General features: G+C 44.2%; 1 protein-coding gene across 4 annotated transcripts; it reads right to left on the minus strand.

Moving 5' to 3' along the window:
• Positions 1–678: 678 nt before the first annotated feature.
• abl2 (c-abl oncogene 2, non-receptor tyrosine kinase) lies at positions 679–24,684 on the minus strand. 4 transcript variants are annotated; one of them, XM_069698997.1, is made up of 11 exons: positions 24,369–24,684; positions 11,399–11,527; positions 8,508–8,803; positions 7,987–8,259; positions 7,389–7,473; positions 7,081–7,258; positions 6,792–6,976; positions 6,544–6,696; positions 6,253–6,342; positions 5,039–5,221; positions 679–2,953 (listed from the first exon to the last, which is right to left on the minus strand). In XM_069698997.1, exons 1-11 carry the CDS (start codon positions 24,583–24,585, stop codon positions 1,125–1,127), a joined length of 3,618 nt encoding a protein of 1,205 aa, XP_069555098.1. In that variant the 5' UTR covers positions 24,586–24,684; the 3' UTR covers positions 679–1,124. The 4 variants fall into 4 exon arrangements, with proteins under 4 accessions (XP_069555098.1, XP_069555097.1, XP_069555100.1 ...); XM_069698996.1 differs by having other exon boundaries at positions 11,399–11,530; XM_069698999.1 differs by lacking the exon at positions 24,369–24,684 and adding an exon at positions 11,786–11,968.
• Between the last annotated feature and the right edge of the window lie 491 nt (positions 24,685–25,175).

A 25,175-nucleotide genomic window follows, 5' to 3' on the forward strand; every position in this document is an offset into this window, starting at 1 on the left:
TGTGGCACTGTCTTTAAGGTGTGAACATCGGTCACGTCACGGAAGCGAAGACAAATGCTGTGCATATGATACGACACCCCACATTCATTCGTTATATTTCAGTATTTGTGGGGGATTCAACGAAATAGTCATAGTAATCCTCTCAGATCTGATGAGCCTGTATTTGGTATTACTGAAATGTGACGTTTCATTTGAGCTTATTTACACGCTTGTCAAATGCATACAACTTGTAATCATGTAAGTGATCCCTTCAATCTTTCTCAGCGGCCTCACGTTAGGGGGACGCGTGGGAATGTCACCGTCGAAGCAGTTGATTCTTCTCAAAAAAACAAAAAGGCTTTAATCCCATACCAGCAAAAGCAAGTTTTGGGGAGGTTTATATTTTTATCATATTTTGTCCAACTATTCTTGATTTCAGTCTGTTTGTTGCAATCTATGAAACGAAATAAGAAAAAACATCTGAACACAAAATAAAAAAATGTAAAATTGAGACCCCAAACCTCAGATCATGTTGAATCTTGACACTCTTTCTGAGCATTTACATTACAATGGCTTTAAAATGGCTTATGGTCACTCAGTTCCTAAATACTCTACTGCAAAACACCCTATTCATGATTCACATATTTGTGAAACAATACTCGAGTTTAAGTCTATTTTGTGTGTGTGTGTGTGTGTGTGTGTGTGTGTTCTCAGTAAGGCCGGGCACAACCACCACCGTCCTTGCTCAGTATGTGACAGACTGACAGATAAGCAGGGTGAGCGTTTCCTACTCTCTGGGCTGGCTACACACAGTTGATCCACTTGACATTCAGTTAACAAAGAGGCCTTTATCACGGCCAGATGGAGATGTGCGGCGAAACCACATTTAGTTTGGTATAACCATTTCTCAATATGTACAGTTTAGAGCAAAGTTAGTGTCCACACTGGCATTTTATGAAACTGATTTTTGTAAACAATAAAAAGAGTACATTTTGTAGTGATTTGTACGAGGTACTCCTGAGATTCATCTCATTTTGTCCCCCACAAAGCTGTTGATAAAACCAGGAACATTAAAAAAAACAACAAAAAAAACAACGGAATATCTGTCGGGTAGTTAGAGGTGACGATCGGTGGTGTCACAGTGGCTACCTCTGTACTACGTCACTAATCTCTTTAATACAGCTGTGCAGGTTGTCCAGTACAGTGTTGGACCCCACACCGCTCAGCCCTCCACCTCCTGAAGACGAGGCCCTCAGCTCCTGCAGGCTGAGCTCCAGCTTCCCCACTGCCTCTCGAAAGGCAAATTTGTTCCTCATCTGAGGGATACAGTCCACGTAACCTGAGCAGTAGTCTAGCAGCTGGTGGCCAGCATCCAGCACCTGGCTGCTGGAGGAGCTTTCGGAGCTGGCGTGGAGTGCGCTGCTCAGACACTCTGCGCACTCCAGCAAGGCCTCGCGGCTGACCCGCTCCAGGGGCACCCGCTCCACCTGCTGCCTGGTCCGCCGCAGTGCCACCTTGGAACCGGCCGACGGTGCTGTGTGCGCAGAGGTGGGGATGGTGGCTCCGTTGGCCATTTTGGTGGGGGTGGTGTTGTTGGTGGCAGAGCAAGAGGAGGAGAAGGAGGAAGAAGATGCAGGAGGCACTTGTGGTGGTGGCACTGATGGTCTGCCCGTTGTCGCTCCTCCTGACATTCGCCCTGACCTGTGACCTTTTAAAGTGTCTCCGTTTACTTCCACGGGTGCTCCTCCCACCTGCTCCTCTCCGTCACCACTGTAGGAGTGTTGCAGACTGCGCAGCGTGGGAGGAGGAGGAGGAGCACACTTGGGTTTAACAAGTCGTGGCCTGTCCCGGTCTGCTTGGTGCTCAGACAGCAGTTTAAAGCGGTTCCCCTGAGAGTCTAGCCCAACTAGGTGCACGTCAGCTGGGCTATGCTTCAGTGTGGGGGAGATCAGGACGGGGACTTTGTGGTTGTGAGTTGGTGCACCTGCTGCAGGTGACGACACACTGGAACTAGAAGTTTTAGATGGAGATGACCAACTCTGCTGCCTGTCCAGTCCTCCACTCTCTTCTCTACCCTCTCGGACCCGGGACAGACTGTCCGATTCCCCCAACTCCCCCCCAACCCCTGGCGCCCTCACCCCACCACTAGTCCCCCGGGGTAATAGCTTGGCTTTGGGCCTTTCCCTGATCTGTGCAGTACCCTCATCCATCCTCCTCAGCAGAGTGTCTGAGGGCCGGGCAGCCCCGTTCTCTGGCTGAGAGGTGGTGGAGGCAGTCCTCTCCAGAGGAGGCTTAGCACTGCGGTTCCTGGGTAAAGTCAGAGCCATGCGCTCCAGGTCTGGCAGTCCAGCTGACATTGAGGAGGTAGAATTAGACCTAGGGAAGGGTTTAGGCCCTCCGACTATACTTCCACTCTCCTCTGTCGAGGCTGTCTTTCCTGTCCGTAAGCCTAGGGTCTTTTTGATGAGTCTGGGGGTGAAAAAACCAGCCAGTCCACTCCAACTGCTGCCACTTGTCACTTGTGAGGCAAAGCCTCCACCAGAGGGTTTCTGTCCAAAAGCAGCCCCACAGCAGCGGGACTGTGTCTGGGTGGGTTCCCCGTGGGAGTGGGAAGGAGAGGCAGAAAAAACCCCTAAACTGTCCGACTGGGGCAGGGGAGGAGGAGCGCTGAAATCCGCCGTGGGTTCATATTTCTTGTGAGGCTGTGTCTCCATCTCCCGGAAGGAACTGCTCCTCTTGGGTGGCGTTGGGAGGTTCTGCTGGAGTTGAGAAGAAGGAGAGGAGGAAGAAGAGGAAGATTTCTTCTTTATGAAGGAACTAAAGAAGCCAGTCTTGCGGTCTCGGGTAAATGTGCCCATATCCTGTGCATCCTCTAAAAGGCTGCTGGGAGATTTATCTCGTGGCTGCTGCTTTCTGGGGAGAGCTGGGGAGCTGCCTGATCGCCCATCCACTCCTAACAAAGTAGAAGCCCAGCCTGGAAACAGAGGAGAGGAATGGATTATAATCAAACAACAAACCTGGGCAGGAACACATACATCTTTGTTCTCAATAACTTACAAAAACAGGTGAAGAGTATTCAGTCTCTGAATATGCTCATCTACCCATTAATCTCACTCAATAAAGCAGACAGCAGTGGGTTTTTGGAATAAGATGGACTATTCCCCCCTCCCTCTCTCTCTCTAAAAGCTGTTCTTTCTTCCTTTGGGACTCATGAGAAAGACACAAGCATTTTTGTGAGGTGAATGGAAATTTTGGGTCCATGCCAGTCACACACATGCACACAGCAATTCAATGATTTACAAACTGCTCTTCTAAAAGATGTCATACTGAATACACTTCAGGGACCAGTCAATAACACGTGCCAAACCGAAACTATAAAACTTCTGCTACTTGGAAGGCAGCTGCATCCATACGTTCAAAGAGGGAGATCAGCTTTTCATACTTCTGCTGTCTTTTGAATTAATACAGAACAGGTGCTCAATTTTGCTAATGAATGAAGTGGGAATAATGGAGGGGCAAAACTAATTCATTATATTTACAAACACTATGTGAAGTAAACAAGGACACATATAGTAGAAAAGCAAACTAACAAACTCCCATTATCCTTTACATGGTTCTCTCTCACTAATATTGTGTGCAGTTAAAAATAAATGTATGTTTGCATACGTTTCTTTTTAATGTGACACGATATATTTTTCCATTAGATGTGAAGTATGATTCAATCTTTGTCATTTCATTATTTCCTTATGTTCATTTTATAAGAGCAAGTAGTGAAACAAGGTGTTTTACATGGTGTGGTCTTGTGCTTTCGGACTTTGTGAGTATTTTTCCATGTTCACATGTTTTCTTTATTGGTGAATATTTATGTCATTTACTTTTCTGGACCAAAGCATAAAAATCTGAACAAAATTGTCACAGTGACAGAAGAGGTGCAAACAATAAAAGAAAAAGACAAACAAAGGGCAGACAGTCTACTTTACAGATCAGGTAAACACATAAACAGGAAATAAAAGGTTATTTGACATAAAACAAATAATAACTTATTACAATATCATACACATTTAACATTAAAGTTAGCAAACAGGAAGTAGTAATTGGGGTATGAGAATAATATAAATGCAACAAATAGGACAAGACAGAACATGAGCAAAATCTTGTTTATATCGATACAGATAACAGACACTTCTTGTAGTGTATTTGTGTGCCATAGTCGAGGAACAATGGGTTAGTTGAACATGTAGACCACTGAGGCAGAGATTACAGATATGTGTTATCATAAATAGGTAAAGCAACACATTTAATATTGTTAAAATGTTTTTTTTTTTTTTTTTTTTTAATATGCTGTATAGGGAATTGGCTGAACTGTTAAGCAGGGCTAAGGCAGGATAAATGATATTCAGAGGAGTCGAGAGGTCGCCTGGAGCGACAAATCTTGACTCAGTCATAAACTGCAATCTAATATGTTCTTTGGGAATAATGGCGAACAAGGCACTATTAGAATGAATGTAACAACCTTTTTTTCTGTGAATTATTTCCCAGTGCCACATGAGGATGGTGAAGGATGGCACGATCTTCAGTATATCTATAAACCTTTTTATTTGATCCTTCTCACTTTTGTGGAAAACATCTTTATTTTGTGTCTGTGTTTATATTTTCTGGCTCTATTATAGTTTTGTGTTACTTTAAACAGGTGTTGGGTGACATACACGAGCACTGAAGGTTCATGGATGGTTAAAAAAAAAAAAAAAAAAAAAAAAAAAAAAAAGGTTGAACCCTTTTAAATTAAATTCTTAAGGGATGAAGCATCATTGGAATTGTTGGCTGATGTTTGCGTAGATTTTTGCAAGCTGTTTTTGCAAGAAATGCCTTGAGAAAGCACTGGCTGAACGACTGACAGACGGTGGTACAGGTGATAAGTTGGTCAGGAAAATGACGCCTCTTCTTCTCAGACGGCGAGCTCGGCGGCGCTGCAGTTGACTCTGAGAAACGCTGTCCTCTGGCATACCTGCAGAATCATAAAGTGGAGCAGCCGACTGGTTGGTAGTGAGGTGGGCTGTACCTGAGTGACTGTGCGTGCCGTGGTCGGTGCGCCCATCCAGTCCGCCTTCGATGTTTTCCTTGTTTTCTGTGTGCTTGTGGAGTGTGCGGGATTTGGAAGGCAACAGGGGCATGTCGTGACTGAAAGAGTGCAGCGGTCCACAGTGACCAGAAGAGGCGGTCTTACAGAGCTCTTCTGCTACCTCTGCAACGTGCAAAGAAAAAAAATAGTGAGGAAGCAGCCACTACTGAAATCCAACAGAATGTGTGGTCTGTACATTTCCTGACCCATTAAACCTACATACATGTACATGAGAAAGTGCTGACCCAAATTACATGGTTTGTGAAACTCTTGTAATATTTGTGCAGATTGAACTGCTCTCCTAGTTTCACACTTATTTCTTGCACATTCCATTCTTGTATACTTTCTTGCACCAATGACACCATCTCTGCTGCTTCTTAGGTTCGAAGACTTTTCATTTCTATGCTCTCAAAAAAGCTGAACAGGCAGCTTACTCCCCCTAGAGTAGGTAAATATAAATCTAGAGCTAGGTATCGTTCGTTTTGATGTCGGTAATGATACCTTGATTTCACTGGAGCTTTTGCTTTTATATCAATTTCTTAAAATATATTTTGAGGGAAAAAAAAATTACATCACACATTAAGGTATGAATCTTTAGTTTTCATACAGTTATTAGTTTTTAGAGGAGGAGAGTGTAACCCAACTTGTTTTCTCTAACTACATTAAACAAATGGGCCATTAACGCCTCACATGGAAACTATTGCTTGACCAATGTTTTGTAAATGCCTCCCTTGCTTACTAGAAGCTAGCATGCAGGCTGCACACACAGCCTGGTACTTCATAGCAACTGAGACAGCTGAGTGGCCAAACATTTGTTTGAACAGAGGGAAATAAGGTCTTCTAATGTAAGACCTAAGCTACATAAGTTGAAACCGTGTGATTTTATCTATGTGGGCAGGCCACTCAATGGATGTAGTGTAGGTGTCAAAATTAGGTTGTGAATGACAAGGATGCCAGGAGTTTGACGCTAGATAAAACCGAACTAATTTGGCCAGTGCCAAAAAAGTACTGCAGTTCAAAATCAAGATCTGTAAATCAGTATCCTGAATGAGATCCAGCCAAACCAGTGCAGCTAGTTTAGAAGATCCAAGAAAGCAGGTTTTAAGCTCCACAAAAGACCAACATGTGTAAGAATAAGCTTCATGTGACTGTACCTTCAGAAATGCTGGAGTCATGGAACATCGTTTCGAAGGCTTGGTGGATCTCTGCAAACGAAGGACGATCTAATGGACTCCACTGCCAGCCTAGTAGAAAGACAAACATAAAGACATGCTGTATGATGACTATTACTTACAACTTCAAATGGCTTATTAAGCAGTCCAGTTGCAAACTTAACATTTTTCACAGGTCTTGAGTGTATAGAATTATTTCATCATTTTTGCTCTGTGCAATATGTGTTTCAATCGCTTGGTAAAGTATAAGTTGGTAAGTTAGCTAGTACTCACATGCCCTCATGAGTTCATAAACTTTGGGCGGGCATCCCTCAGGCTGCTCCATGCGATAGCCCTTCTCCAGGAGATCATAAACCTGAGACAAATCGATGCCTGGGTACGGAGACATGCCATAGGTGGCAATCTCCCACAGCAACACCCCAAACGCTGTAGAAAAGAAGAATTTAGAATATCAAACATGTGCACATTGGAAATAATTTTCAGGAACCTGAAATAAGACTGAGTAAGAGTGTACTGCTCACCCCAGACATCAGACTTGATGGAGAAGGTGTTGTACGCAAGGCTCTCTGGTGCTGTCCATTTGATGGGGAACTTAGCCCCAGCGTGGGCAGTGTAGGTGTCACCAGTCATCAGCCGGCTCAGACCAAAGTCAGCGACCTTCACGACGTGATTTTCCCCGACCAGGCAGTTTCTTGCTGCGAGATCCCTGCGAGGTACAGAGAAGGAAATACGTGAGAAAATGACAAATTAGACAAAATGCATAGAGAGCGTACATGTACACACAGGGACACACTAGACTCCTCCCCTTACCTGTGTATGAAGTTCTTCTTCTCCAGGTATTCCATGGCAGAGGAGATCTGCGTGGCCATGTAAAGCAGCACCACAGCATTCACCTCCTCCTTGTCACAATCTCTCAAGTAGTCCAGTAGGTTGCCGTGTGGCATGTACTCGGTCACGATGTAGAATGGAGGCTCCAACGTACACACACCTGTGAGGGAGGCAGCAGTTAGAACACAAACGACAACAGCTATTATCAAAGAGTGACTTATAACTTATACACAAATTGAACACAAATGGTCAACAATGAAGTAAAATCAGAGCCGTTCATAAGTACTGACCAAGTAGCTGAACGAGGTTTGGGTGTTTAACCTCTTTCATAACGGCTGCTTCTTTGAGAAACTCTTCAACTTCCATGGTGTCCTCCTGTCATCACAGAGATGAGACATTACAAAAAGAGAGAGGACTTTTATCAGCGAGTGAGACACAACGGGTGGAAAATGCAGCATGCAGCATCTTTGGTGATAATAAGATAATCCTGAAGGAAATTCTTCTGCCAGAGTTTGTTCAAAAGTTCTAAGATAAGAATAAAAACAATAGTCACTACTATAAAGTGTGAAAGGGGCCAGTGTCCAATGCAGATAAAATAGTAAAATAAATGAATTAAAACAGGTAATATATTAAAGGATGTTGAAAAGGAAAACTGGCAATGCTGCTGAAATATCGAAGTCATAAAATGACAAACCAACATAAAATCACATGTAATGCCTAAATCCACCTGCAGGTGGTGATCTATAACCATTACAGTACAGTACAAAGCCATTCAGAGAATATCCATAAAAAAAAAGTGATTTTTTTATTTTTATTTTTTATAATTCAACTTTCTACAATAAATCACTGTAATATTAAATTATATATATACAAAGAGGCCGTTCTAACCTTGAGTGTTTTGACAGCCACCGTGAGGTTGTACTTTTTCCACACTCCTACGTACACCTCCCCGTACTGGCCTCCTCCCAGCTTGTGCTTCATGGTGATGTCTGTGCGCTCCATCTCCCACTTATCGTGGATGGGTGACACACCGTACACTGTGGGCTTGTTACATTTGGGTGCGGGGTAGTGCAGTGTGGTGACCAGGCCATCAGCTACGGTGGAGTGGTGGTGGACCAGCTCGGCCAGTGTGGCGAAGCGGCTTTCAGATGTCACATACACCTGTGTGTGTGTGTGTGTGTGTGTGTGTGTGTGTGTGTGTGTGGGGGGGGGGGGACAGAGGCGGACAAAGAAAAGACAAGATTATAAAGATAGCGACAGCGTTTATGAAGTCTTGTGAACACCATCTACAGCTACAAAACAAACAGTACCAAATATGGTGTATGTCTACAGTGTTGCATTTTAATTAGCCGGTTCAATACCCAAACACCACCAAACTGCCACTCATCCTAAACTTTTCATGCCTCTACCTTTCCATCAGTGGCTGTGTTGATCCGGTAGTGGTACACTCTGCCCTCATAGCGCAGAGATATGGACAGCTGTCCGGGGCTGCTCTCGCTCTCCCGGACCAGGAAACTGCCGTTGATGAGGGACGAGAGCAGGTACTCTGCAGCGCTGCGGGAAACGGGCCCGTGGTACCAGCTATGCTTCTCCAGACTGTTGACTGGTGTGATGTAGTTGGAGGGCACCCAACCCTGGCCGTTCTTAGAGCGCACCTCACTCCACTCCCCATTCTGGTTGTAGCCCAGCACTCGCAGCTTCTCACCTGGACACAGGACAGGTGGGTTGTGAGACTAGTTTATATGGTGCAGAAGCGCCCGGTGCGTAGAAAGACGTGGTCACAGCCTTCCGCCAGGTGTTCTGCATAAAGAGACTAAACGGCTAATCAGGACTTGAGTAAACCTCAAAAGATGTTAGAAAAATGTATATCTGAGAATAAAAACTTACAACACTTCCAAACATTCAACTTCCTTTTAATTTCCTTATAAAAACATAATTAAGAACAAAACTTCATCAAGCGGTCACCACATTGCTGTAAAACCTCTATAACAGGTCACTTATAAAGAGGAGGTGTCACGGACACGACTCGCTTTCCAGTGAAACTACATCAAAAGCTGTGGAACAATGATGGGGTTGGGTGAACTGAGCAGCGTATCTGTCATTGAGGGCTAGGCAAAACCAGGCATGTAGCGACTTGGTCTGTTGTCTCTGTCTGTCTCTGACGTCAGTTCTGGAGACATGAGTGAGCAGAGAGGCTGATGTGCTGGAGACTTGAAGAGGGAGGGAGCCATCAGCACAACAAGACACTGAATGCAGTGGTGATCAGTCCTGCCAGTTGGATGGAGAATTGAAGGAAAAGAAAATGCGGGGAGGAATCTCAGTCCACCCATTTTCTACCATGGCTTTTCCTCCTGTCAGCGCTCATCTTTATCTCAGCTTCCACTCAGACGCACAATTTTACAGACAAAGAATAACTCATCCGTGTCTTCCAGTAGCTCTGATGATGACACATCTCACCCTTCAGGGGGCGTTTAGAACAAAAACATCACAGGAATGAAATAAAGCAAAGGGCTGCATCAGTGGTGTGACGGTGGCACTGTGAAATTTGATCCAGGAGGTCTAGTTGAGCAACAGATGAATGTCTTGAAAAGCTTATCAGATGCCAAAATACTGTGCAACAGACTATAATATTCACTCACAGGATTTCTAAACTCTGGATGGTTAACATTGATCCAAACTACTTAATCTTCCGTCACAAGGTAAACAGTAAAAATAAGATGTTCAGATTCCATCAAAAGTAAAAAGTTGCTGAGCCTGGTGCAACTTTTTTGCAAGATGACACTGTACTTTGTCTGTTTTTTGTTATTTTTGCCTGGGCCCTCTGAGTTGATACCCCTGCTGCAGTGACACACTGGCCTTATTCAAATGATTGAGAATGGGGTTTTTCACACAGAGCTTAAGTTGTTCTTTAACACAGCCTTAGGCTATTATGAGTTGCATAATACGCTAAACTGTGAACATTAGCCACTATGAGGATTGTGTATTAGACTGCTAACATTAAGCAGTGCACTGCAGTGGTGAAAATATTGAACTTAAACAGCTATAATAAGTGCTGTCATACTTAGTAAGACAACCATAGCCTACCAATATGCAAGGACTAAACAGAGCTGCAGCTCTAGCTCTTAAAACTAAACACACTGATTGTACAAGCAATCAGAGAGCTTCATTAAACAAAGATGCCTCTCCACATCTAGTCCTCCAATCCACCGGTCTCCTCTGTGTCTGCCGTCTGTGCCCCTACGTTTTGTGGGAGTGGAAACACTGACTGCCTCGCCGCCTCACACTGGGAGCCACATGTGCTTGAAAGCAGGGCTCTGGTCTGGCCTAGCCTAGTTTGGCCTGGCACTGAAAAGAGACAATGATTAGCCCCAGACCACGGGCCTGCTCAGTCCCCCCACCCCCCGGTGATCAGCCTCTGCCCGCTGTTGCTTATCCACCTGTTATTATTACAGTAGAACAAATTTCATATTAACACAGCATTAGAGGCATGCTGGGGCTGCTGCCATGTGACAGAGCAAAGAGCGGGACAGATAGGAAAAGTGCAGTGGAGCCTGGGAGTGCACATGTGCTTGCATGTGGGCAGGAATCACTCCATGAGTCAGGGTCTAAACATCATTTCCATCCCAGGCAGCTGCCATGGAAGTCTTAAAACGATGGATAATTAACACGCTGCCACGTTTAACGCTTTAGATCCGTTGGGGACACGAGCGCGGCTGTCTCAGAATAATATCAAAAGGATATTTTAAGCTCATTACTAAGGAGAGAGCTGGTTTACTGGTTAACTGCTGCGGGACGATGGAAGACAGAGGTGTAAGACATAAGAAAAATAGTCATAAAGACAACATATTACTTAACTTAAATTACTGGTATTTCTGTCATACTGTCTGCACAGGTTTCAGATAACATTCTCTACTACACTTACTCATAAAACAGGCTTCTCTTAAAGTCGCTGATCTGCCAATCACTGGCCTTGCCTGGAGGACTCGTACCGATGACTCTTCAAGTAAGTTGCTCTGTTGCAACCTATGTTAGCAGCGTTGTTTAGGAAAGGTGTGGTTGACAACAATCCATTACATACTGCATTTCAGGTGAAGTAACATCATGTAGCCAAGCAACAACCTTTAGTGATGATGCATGGAAAGAATGCACTCGAGGACAAGTTTTTCAAGTCTTGTTTCAGCACTTAAAAATCTTTTCTGTGGCTGTGAGGCGGCTAATAGGTAAATAACAGTCATTGAAAGAAATGTGTGGTCAGCAGTATCTTTTTAAAAAAAAATCACAGTCCCATGCCATTGATTACCTTTGGTGATGCTGAGTGTGTTGTCTCCACTTGCGACAAAGTCATAAAGTGCAACGAAGAGGTTGGGGTCGCTCTCGGCCGCCCCCAGAAGGTTCTCCTTGGAGCTCCAGCGCACCGCCTCTGTCAGAGCTTCTGAGGGAGAGTCAGCAAAAGAGAAGACAAACTGTGAGACAAGTGAACAAAAATGTCAATGACAGAGCAATATCATTCAAAGGTCAGTGGTGAGCAAATAAAGCATAGCCCCACTGCCATGGCTGGTCCCTGAAATGCAGTGTTGTTGGCTAATATCCCCCTGACCACAACAGGCTTTCTTATTCCAAGACCGCAGGACCTCTGAGTGCTAACACTTGTCCATAATCTTAAATCTCCACAACGTTGAATGTCTACCTGTCCGTCCAGGCTGAGTCCCATGCCTGAATCCTGTGTGGCGCTGATGGCCGCTCAGAGACACCCATTCATCCTCAAAACTGCTACTTGGCTGCAGGCATCTCAAAGGCATCACTTTACTCAATCCACTATCTGAATAGCACTGTTATCACTGGCTACACACACAAGGGCCTGCTGTTTCTAGTCTTAGCAGGTAAGATCTGAGGTGGGAGTGCTTTTTTTATGTGTTTATATGGAGAGAAAGAGGGAGGAGCCACACAGGATGCTACATGACACACACCCAAAAAGGCATAGTGATGGATTGGTACATGCGTAGCGAACACGCGTACTACACTCAACAGCTGCTGCCAAAGTCGCTACGTGTCTGGACAGCTGCTGAGGATTGCACTAAAATGGAGGGACACAGAATGAAGAACAAGCACTGCAGTACGAGGAAAACAGAAAAGCTATTACACTGCAACAACGTCCTTAATAAAGGCCCAAAACCACATCTATTTTATGCCTTTAAGTAGGTGCTATCTAATAACTCTATGACTGAAAAAAATGACAGATTTGGTGTTGACACAATTAAATGTAACCCAAATAAAACAACCCTACATCGCAAAAAATATTCCGTTTTTGTCAAGACTGTGTCAGACAGGTTGTAGTTTATACATGTATTAGATTGGATTCGTGAGTGGTGTTTATAGACAGAGCGATACAAACCCTAAAGTGATGTCAAGACCATAAACACAGATAATATGGTTTTCTTCTGTTTGTCAACATCTGCCTTCACTACAAGCTCCCACCTACACGTCGAGACAAATGTTTAACACTGAAACAAGCTGATGAATGATAGTTTTTTCCACCTGGGTAAGTCACCACTGTGTTTGTTGGAACGGTCAGACTTTACAATTCTGCCAAACTGTCTCAACTTGGGCCATCATGTTCAACCCCATTTCCAAAAAAGTTGAGATGCTGTGTAAAATATTAATAAAAACAGAATGTGATGATTTCCAAACAATGCTATTGAAAATCAACAAAAAGACAACGTTGAAATGTTGAAACTGAGAAATGTTATTGTTTTTATGAAAAATAAATGCTCATTTTAAATTTGATGCCAGCAACATGTTTCAAAAAAGTTGGGACAGGGGCAACAAAAGACTGGAAATGTTGTGTAATGCTAAAAGAAACACCTAATGGAACACCTACAACTAATTAGGTTAACTAGCAACAGGTCAGCAACATGATTGGGTATAAAAAGAGAATTCCAGAGAGGCAGAGTCTCTCAACAGTAAGGATGGAGAGGGGTTCATCACTCTGTGAAAAACTGTGTGGACAAATAGTGCAACAATTTCACAACAATGTTCCTCAACATAAAATCACAGAATTTGGAGATTTCCTCATCCACAGTACATAATCTCATTAAAAGATTCAGAGAGTCTGGAAAGATCTATGGATGCACAGGACAAGGCCGAAAACCAATATTGGATGGCTGTGACCTTCGAGCCCTCAGGCAGCACAGCATTAAAACACACACTATTCTGCAGTGGAAATCATTGCATGGGCTCAGTAACACTTCTGAAAATCATTGTCTGTGAACACAGATCACCGCTGCATCCACAGATGCTGGATAAAACTCTACCGTGCAAAGAAGAAACCATATATAAACAGGATCTAGAAACGCTGCCACCTTCTCTGGGCTTGAGCTCATTTAAGATGGACTGAGGCAAAGTGGAAAACTGTCCTGTGGTCTGACAAATTAAGATGTAAAATTATTTCTGGAAATCAGGGAACAGACTGCATTCTGCACATATTACAAGAGCATGGCTCTGTAGTAGAAGAGTATGGGAGCTAAACTGGCCAGCCTGCAGTCCAGACCTGTTACTCATTAAAAACATTTGAAGCATCGTGAAAAAAAAAAAAATATGACAAAGGAGACCCCGAACTGTTGAGCAGCTAAAATCCTATATCAGACAAGAATGGGCAAACACTTCACTTTCAAAACTCCAGCAACTGGTCTCCTCAGCCCCCAGACGTATACAGTGTTGTTAAAAGAAGAGGTGATGAAACACAGTAGTAAACACGGCTCTGTCATAACTTTTGTGAAACATGTTGCTGGCATCAAATTCAAAATGAGCAAATATTTTTCATGAACTAAATAACATTTCTTAGTTTCAACATTTAATATGTTGGCTTTGGTCTATTTTCATTTAAATATGGGTTTACATGTTTTTCAAATCATCACATTCTGTTTAATTTATGTTTTACACAGCACAGTAGGTCAGTGGAAATGATGCTTCTGGCATGGCTTTATGTGGTTAAATACTTCATTTTTCCTAAGAGAGGTTTGGGTTGGTCCAGACAAATTCAAGGAAATGAGCAAACCGTTACTGCTCTAATCTCTCAAAGCTTGCAGAAATTCATCAAGAAATTAAGCACTTCCCATTATTAGTCCACACTATGTGGCAGGCACGTGCCAGACATCCGCATGAGTGCAGAGACTTTCTCCAAGCTGTGTGACCCACACAATAAAATAACATTGAAGAACTCTAAATCTCTTTCTCTTTTTCCAAACAATGTAGATGTTTATTGTCTATTCTGTCTACTACATCACAACATCTACACACAAGATTTGCCCACCTTTGTTCTGGACCAGCATGCACTGCAGCGCAGCAGTGGCTGTGACCTGGCTCAGCCACAACTCCCAGTACATCTTCTGCTCTGGTCAGTTACCAGTCCCAGCATCCAAAGAAACACTGTAGTTGTCTTGGTCTGCTGTGCCGCTGTTTTAAAGCCCGATTGTGTCTATGTGGACCAAAAAGTACATTCTCCTGGTGAAAGCACTCAGGAAAAAGCAAAGGCCAGTCCTCTTAACCATCCTCTTCACAGTGGAGTACAAAAGTTGTACGCTAGGCAATCTGAGACAAAGACCCCCCAGGCAAACTTTTTACCCACGTTGTCCTTGAATAAAACCGCCTAAACGTCTGACATTACAGCAGTGACTAGCAGCCTCCTGCTGCAAACTCCCAACTAGCTTTGATGTGGCCTAAGGCAGTCAAGATTTCCAAGGTCCATCTGGAGAGCACAGACTGATGACTGAGGTTCTCTGGGGTTTAATGCACTGTAAGCGATGGCAGAAGGAGGGAGCAAAAAAAGACGTGCAGTTGAAGGTGGGGCCTGTATATACAGAGGTCGGGGGGAGGGCAGAGTGTATGGCATGGAGGAAAGTTGAGCTGAACATGACGTGTGTGTATGTGTGAGTGTGCGACGGCTGGACCAGCGCTGCAGCCAACAGCAGATGGCTGGACTTGTTCCTCTGGGAAAGGGGAGGGGGGGTGACGGGGGGTCCTACTGACCCACACTTTTCTTCTATGCGTGTGCGTGTGCATAAATGTGTGTAAATGTGCATGACTGCAACTGCTGTAGCCGGGCCGAGCCAACTGTCAGAGCTGCTCCTCTTACATATCACATCCCTCTTCTCAGGAATGTTTCTAATGAAATGGTTGATATTACGCCATACACATTTGTCCAAAGGTCTCCATTTGAGGGATCTCAATTCCCATCATCACAGACAAAGAAACTCCATCACTAATTAGCCAAGTATTCCAACGCTCATATCAAATCACCTAATGACATCAAATTGTTTTCATAGCGTGATCATGATCATATATTTTAAAGCCTTCTTAAACCAGGCAAACAGTAAGATGCTGCTTCTCTCGGCCAAGCGCAAACCTCATGTCCTGAAATGTGTGATTGAGGAAGCAGTTGGCCTGCATAGGGTATGTCGTGTGCCCGTCTGGGTGCCTCAGTGTGTGTGTATGTGTGTGCGTACTGTGAAGAGCAGCACATGTGCGTTCTGAAGAAACTATGGCTTTGTGCTGAGAGGAGCAGAGAGTGTGTTTGCAAGTCTGAGGGGCACGCAGAGCCGGCACCCCGAGACAGCTGCGACAGAGGTGACCCCGGTCCCGCAGCACACACACTCTCTCTCTCTCTCTCTCTCACACACACACACACACACACACACACACACACACACACACACACACACACACACACACACACACACACACACACACACACACACACACACACACACACACACACACACACACACACACACGTACTCCACAAAAGCGCTATTATATAAGATATAATGTGTGACATGTCAATGCAGAAGGTACATCCTTGGACTTGTGCTTATCACAGGCTTGAGATGAGCTGTGTATTTCTGTGTGGAACGCTTTGCTTTTGTTTCATTTAATGCATCAAGGCTGAAATGATAAAGCCAAATTTGAACTTAATTTAAAAAAAAGAACCACACACACACACACACACACACACACACACACACACACACACGTTCTCTCTCTCACACACACACTCACACACACACACACACACACACACACACACACACACACACACACACACACACACACACACACACACACACACACACACACACACACACACACACACACACACACACACACAGGTGACATTATTTCCCTGGCAGCTGTTTGAGCGTTTGAGCCTCCAATTGTCTATGAAGCTCTCACTTCACCATCCAGCCACCTTGTGCAACGGTATTATACAACACAATAACATCACTGGGCACCCTAATCAAAAACAACATACTGATTGTATCTGAAGCCCATAGCCAGCGAGGTAAGGTTGTATTTTTAGCTGCTGGAGAACAAAACATAGCAGCATGACATCCAGAAATAACTCTGCGGAGTACATAGTGATGGTGGTGTGGACATAAACTGCTGGCTGGCTGCAGGAAGGCAGAACAAAAACCTGAGACAATGCTGCGGATAAGAGCCGCATACACAAGACATTACACATGTCTATAGGACAGGCCAGATCAGATCCTGTGACTTACTCAGAGATACAGGAGCTGTTTTTGTTCAAGCCGTCTCATAGACACCCCTGAAGTTTGTGAGATCATCAAAGATGATTTGAGGAGATATGAGCCAGAAGTTTGAAACATGGGAAGAAACTGAATTTAAGAATGAGGTATATTAATAAAGCCCCAAATTACTTTATGAGAAGCTCAGACAGCCTTACAATTTAAATTACAGTTCGAGACTCCCTTTAACTTAATATGTCACAAAAAAATCTTGGTCAGGAGACAAAACAGAATAAACTTTATAAAGAGCAACAAACAACTTTCAGGACAAGCATCCATGACCCGTGTGCAGAACAGACAGTCCTATCAGAGGTTAGAGCCAGTGATTTACCGGTTGGCCGAATTATAGGCAGATATTAGCCTATTATATCATGTTGTCTGATATGAAAACTTTGGTTAATTTACAAATGGTTCTATTCAATTCCCTGTGAAGTGCAGTTTCGGTCCACTGATGACAAAGTTTGTCACGTTACTGTGTAATATATCCTGCCTCTATTGTATATCTTTGTCAGAAGTGTTTGATGACCACATTTATATGGTGTTGGACAGCAATGACATTTTTTACCTCCCAATATCTATATTGGTATCTGCCCCAGAAATCAACCAAGAAATTATGTAACAATGTATGTGGGCAGAGATGTGCATCAAACACAATTGATACGGATCAGTTTTTAATACAGTATGTGTCAAACTACTGAAAATCACCGTAACGCTTCACAATTTACAACATTTTTGTAAATGTTTATAGAATTTACAGTATCAGATTAATCAATACTACAAAGAAATGATTTGTTGGACAGTGTGTAAGTAAATTTGTTTCACACTATTTATGAGCAATCCATCTACATTTATAGAAGCAGTCAACAGAGAATCCATGAACAGAAAGGAGAGAAGAGTCAGTTGTTGTTCATGAGGACTAGACAAAGGACAATAGCCTCATTAATGCCACATCACAAATGTGTGTGTGTGTGTGTGTGTGTGTGTGTGTGTGTGTGTGTGTGTGTGTGTGTGTGTGTGTGTGTGTGTGTGTGTGTGTGTGTGTGTGTGTGTGTGTGTGTGTGTGTGTGTGGAGTGCCTCAGGCAGACATTTCCTTGTTTCTGAGAACCTTACATTTATGATGTGTAAACACAGACTGATATCAGCTAGCAGAAACTCCGAGGCAGTCATTCAGGTGATCAGTAACGTATTTAAAGCAGTTAACAGTCACATACATGTATGCGCTTGTCTTGTGCCCACAGTTCATTCATGTCCACACCAGCAGATTCAGATATCTCTCGGTGTTGCAAACCTCTTTGAGTACATAGTTACACAAAAAGCCGGGAACGCCTTTGAATGTTCTCTATTCAGCCTCCATGCCTGCCGTCTACATGGAAATACACCACTTAGGGAGTGGACGAACATCAGCCTGGGCCTGAGGGGCAGAGGATCAGCCAGGAATGGAGAAGAATGGAGCCCTCACCCACAGCTCGCCCTGCCCTGCCCCTCTCAGGGCTTGTTATGGGTTAATAATGGGCTCTAAGTGCTTCCCTCTAGGTGTGCTGGCAACAAAGCTAAGTGCTACTTTATGTGACAGCAGAGACAATCGGTGGCATATGATGAATTGAGACAAACTATTATGTCCAGCTATCATAAATTTTGTGTAGACTTTAATACCAGACTAATTACATTGTGATACAAACAAAATAGAGAGTTAACCCTCGTGTTGTCTTTGGGTCAAAATGACCCGCAGCTGTGTTCAACCAAGTTCTATTTTATTTCTATATTTTTTGGGATCATTGGTCATCATTCTTTAAAGAAACCCTCACAGCCTCCTTGTCACCAATGATCCCAAAAAATATGAAAATAAAATAGAACTTGGTTGAACACAGCTGCGGGTCATTTTGACCCAAGGACAACACGAGGGTTAACCTGAAGCCATCCAGAATCTCCGATCCATTTGGTGCAGAATAAAGGGCGTCTGTGATTAAAAATATCATCCATCCCTTGTAAGGCACATCTTTGAAAACTAAACAGATCCTTTTGGACTGCTAGCATTATTTCTATTTCAAGAAGTACACATAATGGAAATATTATACTGTGGTAGATGTCAGAGCACTGCCCTCACTGTAGATCTGCCCGTTCTTGTCAATCACATGCTGCAATTTCTGTGAATGATGTAATATGTCCAGTTATGGTGTGTTTGCTTTGCCAACACCAGACAGGTAAAGAGGCGTGTTCACCACAACAGACCCCTCCGGAGCCTGAACGAACACTCTCCTTCCTCATTACCGCTTCCTTGCTTTTCTCCGCTCTTTGCTGTGAGGGTTTACAGAAGAGCCTGTAGACTGATCTTGATGTCTGAACAGCTAATCTCTGTGTGGTGTGGTTAAGATGTGCTCGGGTGTGGGTTTAAACTGCTTTACAGCGACTCACTTTAAAAGAACCGACTGGAGCCAAAAGAGAAGATTTTACTTCCCATTGTGTGCTTAGTCAGATAGCTGGCAGCAAAACTAGGACAGTGGACCATTCACATTAAATTTATAAGCCATGCCAACTCAATACTCACATGCATTGTTTCCCTACTCATTTTACACATATTCAAATTAGGTTTACTGTAAAATGTACTCATTTCTTTATTTTCTGAGAAAATCACTAAAAGTCATCAAATCAACAACTTTAAGCTGCCTCCTCTCAGAACAATCACACAGGATATTTGAAGACAGCAGTGCCAAAGGGCACCTAGATTATGGGTTTCTGACTGACTGGTCAGCTGCTGGGTGATTACACTGAAGGAGTAGGATGAACGGGATAATCCTCAGTAAGAGCTGCACCACATTACAACTTGGCAGACAATGACGGAAAGACAAAACGGGTGCATGCGGATGTGTACGTGCACATACATGCTCAGTGCTATTAGATAAGTGTGTGCAAGTGTGCATTTGCAGCCAATTCTCCAGCCTGCAACCTCAAAGATAAGCAGCAGTGATAATGCCAGCAACAGAGGATTCATCCTGGAAGCGAATCAGTGCTGAACAGGCTTGGCACTGAGACCGCCCCCCTTTCTCTTACCCCCATTTCAATGTTGTTGTTTTTTCCTGCAACATCACAGCAGCTTAAGAGTGAAATCTGTGATTTAACTACAACAATTTGGCCGGACCATCCTCCAAAGTTTAAAACATTTGTGGTTCTGAGGCTGACAGATGAAAGGGATGGCTTAACCATCTGCACAGCCAATCACTCACTGCTCTGATTAATCCTCACCCTTTAATGATAGAAGCTGCAGAGAGTCGAGGCACAAAAACTAGAACTGTGGTTTTGGGAACTACAGAACGTTGACTGGTAGCAGATGCAGGGGCTTAAGGCTGCGACTGAGAGTTGAGGTACAGGAGCATGCAGTTACAACAACACAAAAACTTTGGAGAAAATAAGCAGCTCTGGAGGTGTACTAATTATTTTTTCAGTTTCATAAACTATGATTACTTGCAAATGACTTGAATATCTGAAATGCCTGTACTTTGTGGAAACTGTTTATGAAATATTTGTCGTAACGCTTGGGAAATCAATGGGCATTTCACTCTACTTGGAAAGATTTGGGTTTGAGGCCAATCGTAAAAGACGGGTTCAGCAGAAGCTGTAGTTCGAGACAGGCAGAGCTGGTCAACTGCACGGGCTAATAGCAAAGGCTCAATCGGGGTAGGTGGGTGGGGGGTGGGGGCGTTTAGAGAGGCTTGGTAGTTAGTTGTTGGACTGGGCAGGCTTGGGACAAGGAGGAAGGCACGGAGAGACATAAATCATTTAACATACAACCATTCCAGTGCACAATGGCGCATGCAATATTCAGACATAAATTCATCTGAGCAGAAACATTCTGTGCTTCTACAAACACGTCCATTTTGTCACACTTATTCCCACCATGAGACAATCAGTCAGACTCATCAGTTTTGCCCTAATTTCCAGGCAATATCACCCAGAGGAGGTGTGGCCATGGCTCCTCCTAGTGGCTAATGGCAGTCATCAGGACTGGCTTTTTATCAACATATCATCTTTACTCCAATATATTATCTTTTAAAGCCTATTAAAATCTTACCCATAGCCTCTGAAACTTTTTTTTTTCTTTTACCCAGATACTGCACTGGCTGCTGGGAGGCTTATCCTGGTTGTTGGGGTTTTAGCACATAGAGTACACAGAAAAGTGGATTTGTCTCTAATCTAATTTCACCCGTGATGCAAATCAGCTTAGGTCCTTGAATCCTGGATCCAGGAATCTCTCTTCTCCTCTGGGCAGTTTTAACAGCGCCGTACTTTAGGTACAGCTGGCTCTACGTGCATCAGCGGCACTACTGCCAAAACATATTCCAATCCGCTAATCTGTCCCAATTTCTCTGTGATCTGTTTAGAATAAAAATAGATTAGCCTGTCACTTTGTTGATTAGATACAAAGCACCTTCAGAAGTATCGTTGCCGTTTCTTTCCACTGTCAATACACTGATCAAGCCGACCCACTAGGACTTTTTACACTCAATATACAGGTTTTATTTTGGAAAGGTGATGCGATTGTGACAAATACGGAAAAGGGATAAACTGCAGTACAACCTTGCAACAGTTAAATGAGTTTCTCAGCAGGGTCACTGCTCTTCGATAGCCAAGGATCTTGTCCACTGCAGTGTGTGTATCAAATGAACCCACTGCAGAGATGGAGATCTATGAACTCCTGACAAGGCTAAAGGGCTGGAACCATCAATATGTTGCAGCCACTGATTCACCAATACAGCAGTTCAACCTATACATCCTGGAGGTGGCTGTCTGGCTGGCTCCCTTTGACTCAGCACAGAGGCGCTTTAGCTTTAGTCTGCCCTTGTTTAGGTCAGTCTTTTTTAAAGCTGGCATGTTTGTCTGGTGGGGTAAATATTGTCAGAAAGGGAGGAAAGGGATGCTACATTAGAGATGAACTGAGAGGGACCGATTAAACCTTAGCAGGGCTGATCCACCCTGTCTAAAGTGAAGGAAAACAAAGGCAGCCCAGCGCTGGAATTTACAGATGTTGAAAAATGCAATACTACAGGAGAGAGACATGAACAGGGAGGAAAAACAAAGTGCACTTGGCCAGGCCTATCAACAGCCAATTTACACCAGCGGCCTCCAGCCTCATTTGTAGCCCTAAAGTGACTCAGTGCGTCTCAGGTATATTGATAGAAACTCAAGTGGAAGCAAGTGTTCATATAATACCCAGTGATACTGGAAAGACAGGCAGCAACACAGAGGCGTGAGTTCAACAGACTAACATGCATTCCTCATTGACTGGCACCTTTCAATTACATCCTAAGAGGGCATCATTAAACCTAAGGATTATGCTTGACTGCTATACAGCTGTTATGAAGCTGGATTAATACAACCACTTCGACATGTTGATCTAGACAGCTTTCAGTAGGAATGTTTCCAAAAATGATCCATAAATACGCAACATTAAATCAGATCTGAGGTCAAAAAGCAACAGTTTTTTCCACTTGTTATCTCACAACTACATAATGCATGTTATTGTACAAATTTTGCCGCTGTGTCACTTTAAGTCCTCCAAATGAGAACAAAAAAAGATGATCTTACCTTAATTATGTTATCCTAATTTTTACTTGATGAGATGTAGTAATATGAAACCACCGTCAAAGTCATGGAAATCAAATCTAGCCATCTCATCAGTTCAATCAAGAATATTGCAGGGTAGGAAATCTGTTAACTATATTTATTTACTTATCCTATAAATTACTGTGCATACAAGAGTGTAAACTGAAAAAGGCTGTTCCTCAAAAATGATGTTATTTTACATAACACTACACACAACATACTTGTTTTGTGACTTTTGGCCCAACAACAGTAGCAACTGCAACACATCGTTTTCAGCATGTAACTTGTGAATATTTGTGATTTAATGACAAATGCCAAACTTCACAAAGTAGTCTTATAGAAAAATTATGTAATGACATGTAATCAAAAAAATATTCAGTCCTAAAGAAAATTGACTTCCTGACAATCGAAACAGCTTCTGATCAAAGATCAATTCCAACTTTCACCCACATAGATGAACAAGAAAATGCTGCATTGTTATTGCACAAACAGACTATCAAAAAAAGGCAGTTTGATACCGAGTGGAAGACTGAGAGCATAGTCTCAAGCTTCCCCAAGTCTTTGTTCTATTATAGGTGTGCTTTGAAGAGTAGCAGTCTCTCTGCAGAGTGACTGTGTGACTGCATCCTGGATGCTATAAAAAGGCTACTCCTGCCCCGGCATCGGAGAGAGCAGAACAGTGCCGTCAGTGAGCAGTGTTGCACTTAGTGGGTCGGTCTTTCTGTCTGAGTATGTACTTCAGGCGGAGGACTGTTACTTTTGAGATGTGGGAGCCAGGAATTGAAAATGGTTTCCATTCCCAAAAGGTTGCACCTTCTGTGTGTCCTCGCTCACTGCAGTGGCGGGGAGGGAGTTGGGTCTGGGACATCAGTGGAAACTGGGCAAGTTATGCCAGTAGTTTTACATTTATGCAGCACATGTGAACTAAGTATTCATCGAAGAACACGTATGAGTGAGAAACCAAGCCAACAGCAGGTCGACAAGACATCCAACATACCACCAAGTTTACACTCAGAGTCTACAATCAAGACGTGGGGATGAACTAAGGCTCACACAGTGGATTTGCAGGTCATTATTAAGCAAAGCTCTATATGACTAAAATGCATTATAATGGAAATATACACACCAGCTTCTGGGTATTCTGTCATCTCCACTACTTTCAGTCCTGATCAGCCACTAAGCAACCAGCCTAAGGGAAGAAGGCTGGGATGAAGGAGACATCTCTCAATGGCTCAAAGAGGAGAGACACTGTAGATATGCATGTAGATGTCCATCCGAATGCATGATAATTGCTGTGAGGCAGAAACATGGGTGATGGGAGCTACAGTGTTCAAAAAGGGGGACTTGACACCACCCCTGCCTGCGTTGGTGTTATCTTCAGTGCTAAAGGACAGACACGAACATAATAAAGTAATAATCTCATAGGAGGAGCTTTAAGCTTCGATATCAGCCTAGGTGTAGTCATTTAATGGCAGAAGGTGACTTAAATAATTCACATAGATTTCCTGTGGGATCAAACTGTGCAGTCAGCTTGCCGAGTGTGTTTTAACAGTAGATGTGATCAGACAGAGGATGTAAGTCAGCATGTAGAAACTACCAGGTATTGTTACGTGAGCCCTTTGGTGGCTGCTGTAGTGAGTTAATGGAGCGGAGTTGCTCGTCAACCTCGGGAGGCAAAAATCAGACTTACTAAAGCAGGTTATCACAGACAGGGGCCTTAGAGGAGAACTTAACCAGCTAACCTCCAGTTGTGATCCTTCAGCAGACTCTTTGGAAAACACTGTGCCTCCTCTTGGGATCACCGGGTCACATGCAGCACATATGCTACCACATCCTGGTGTACTGGGTTCAAAGTCTGGGCAATAATTTAACTTATCAGAATAAATCAAGCTTTCTGTCTGCACACACACACAAGACAATGGACTAAATTAACACACCGTAAAATGGATGAGGCATGGAAAGCTAATGTTGCTTGGCATGGCTATTTCCGCTAACACGTCGTTGTCAGATAGCACGGACTCGGCTAGCAAACGCTAAAATATCAAAGTCCGAGCGGAGTCCTTCACCTGTGAACGCGGATCTGTCTTTACCTGAATGCTGCGTGAATATATTGATCGCCGGATCGGGCACGTTGACCGCAGCTGCCCTGCCCGGCGGTGTCCCGGTGCTGCAGCCGGGTTCCCGGGGTCTCCTCCCGGCGCCGCTGCCCCGGTTCCCCTTCGCTTGGTGCGGTTGGGGTGCGTGAGGCTGCGGCGGCTGGAGTCCGGTCGATGAACCGTCACCCACGCGGCCTACCTGCTGTCCCATCCCGGTAGTTTGGTGCGAGGACGTTTGGGACGAAGCGAGCAAACCCCCCTGCGCACCTCTGGTTCACATTCCCCCGAGCTGGAGCTGGCCTGGCCCGAATCCTCTTCCTCCACCCTCCACCCTCCTCCTCCTCCACCACCACCTCCTCCACCCCCCTCCCCGCTGTTCTTCACCGAGCTAACGTTAACTAGCCCGTGTTAGCTCGCCCGGATAGCCTTGTTAGCTGAGGTTTAGCGGCTATCAGTGAAACCCCTCCACACCCCACGCCCCCCCCCCCCCCTGCCTTTAACAATAAACCCCCGGGGTGTGACAGCGATCGTCTCTGCTCCTGTGATCCAGATGGTCTCCCAGCAGTAATAAACGCTACCGGACTTGCTAGATTGGGTCAAATAGGAGCTCCTCAGAAAGGTTTCGCCGTTGTCCGGCCGCTGCGCGCCCCCTCTGACGCCGCCATCTTTACCGCAGAGTAGAGGATGTGTTGCACAAGGCGGGGGGTTCACGTCGATCCTGTCAGCGGGATCCTCCACCTCTCCGGCACCAACACTAACCGGGGCCAATGTTGGTCTGTCTGATCACCAGAGTCCCGGGGG

Source organism: Brachyistius frenatus, unplaced genomic scaffold (assembly GCF_029030835.1).
Source record: "Brachyistius frenatus isolate BFR_SWC_R1_liver_20210118 unplaced genomic scaffold, ASM2903083v1 Contig_29, whole genome shotgun sequence".
Lineage (NCBI taxonomy): Eukaryota > Metazoa > Chordata > Actinopteri > Embiotocidae > Brachyistius > Brachyistius frenatus.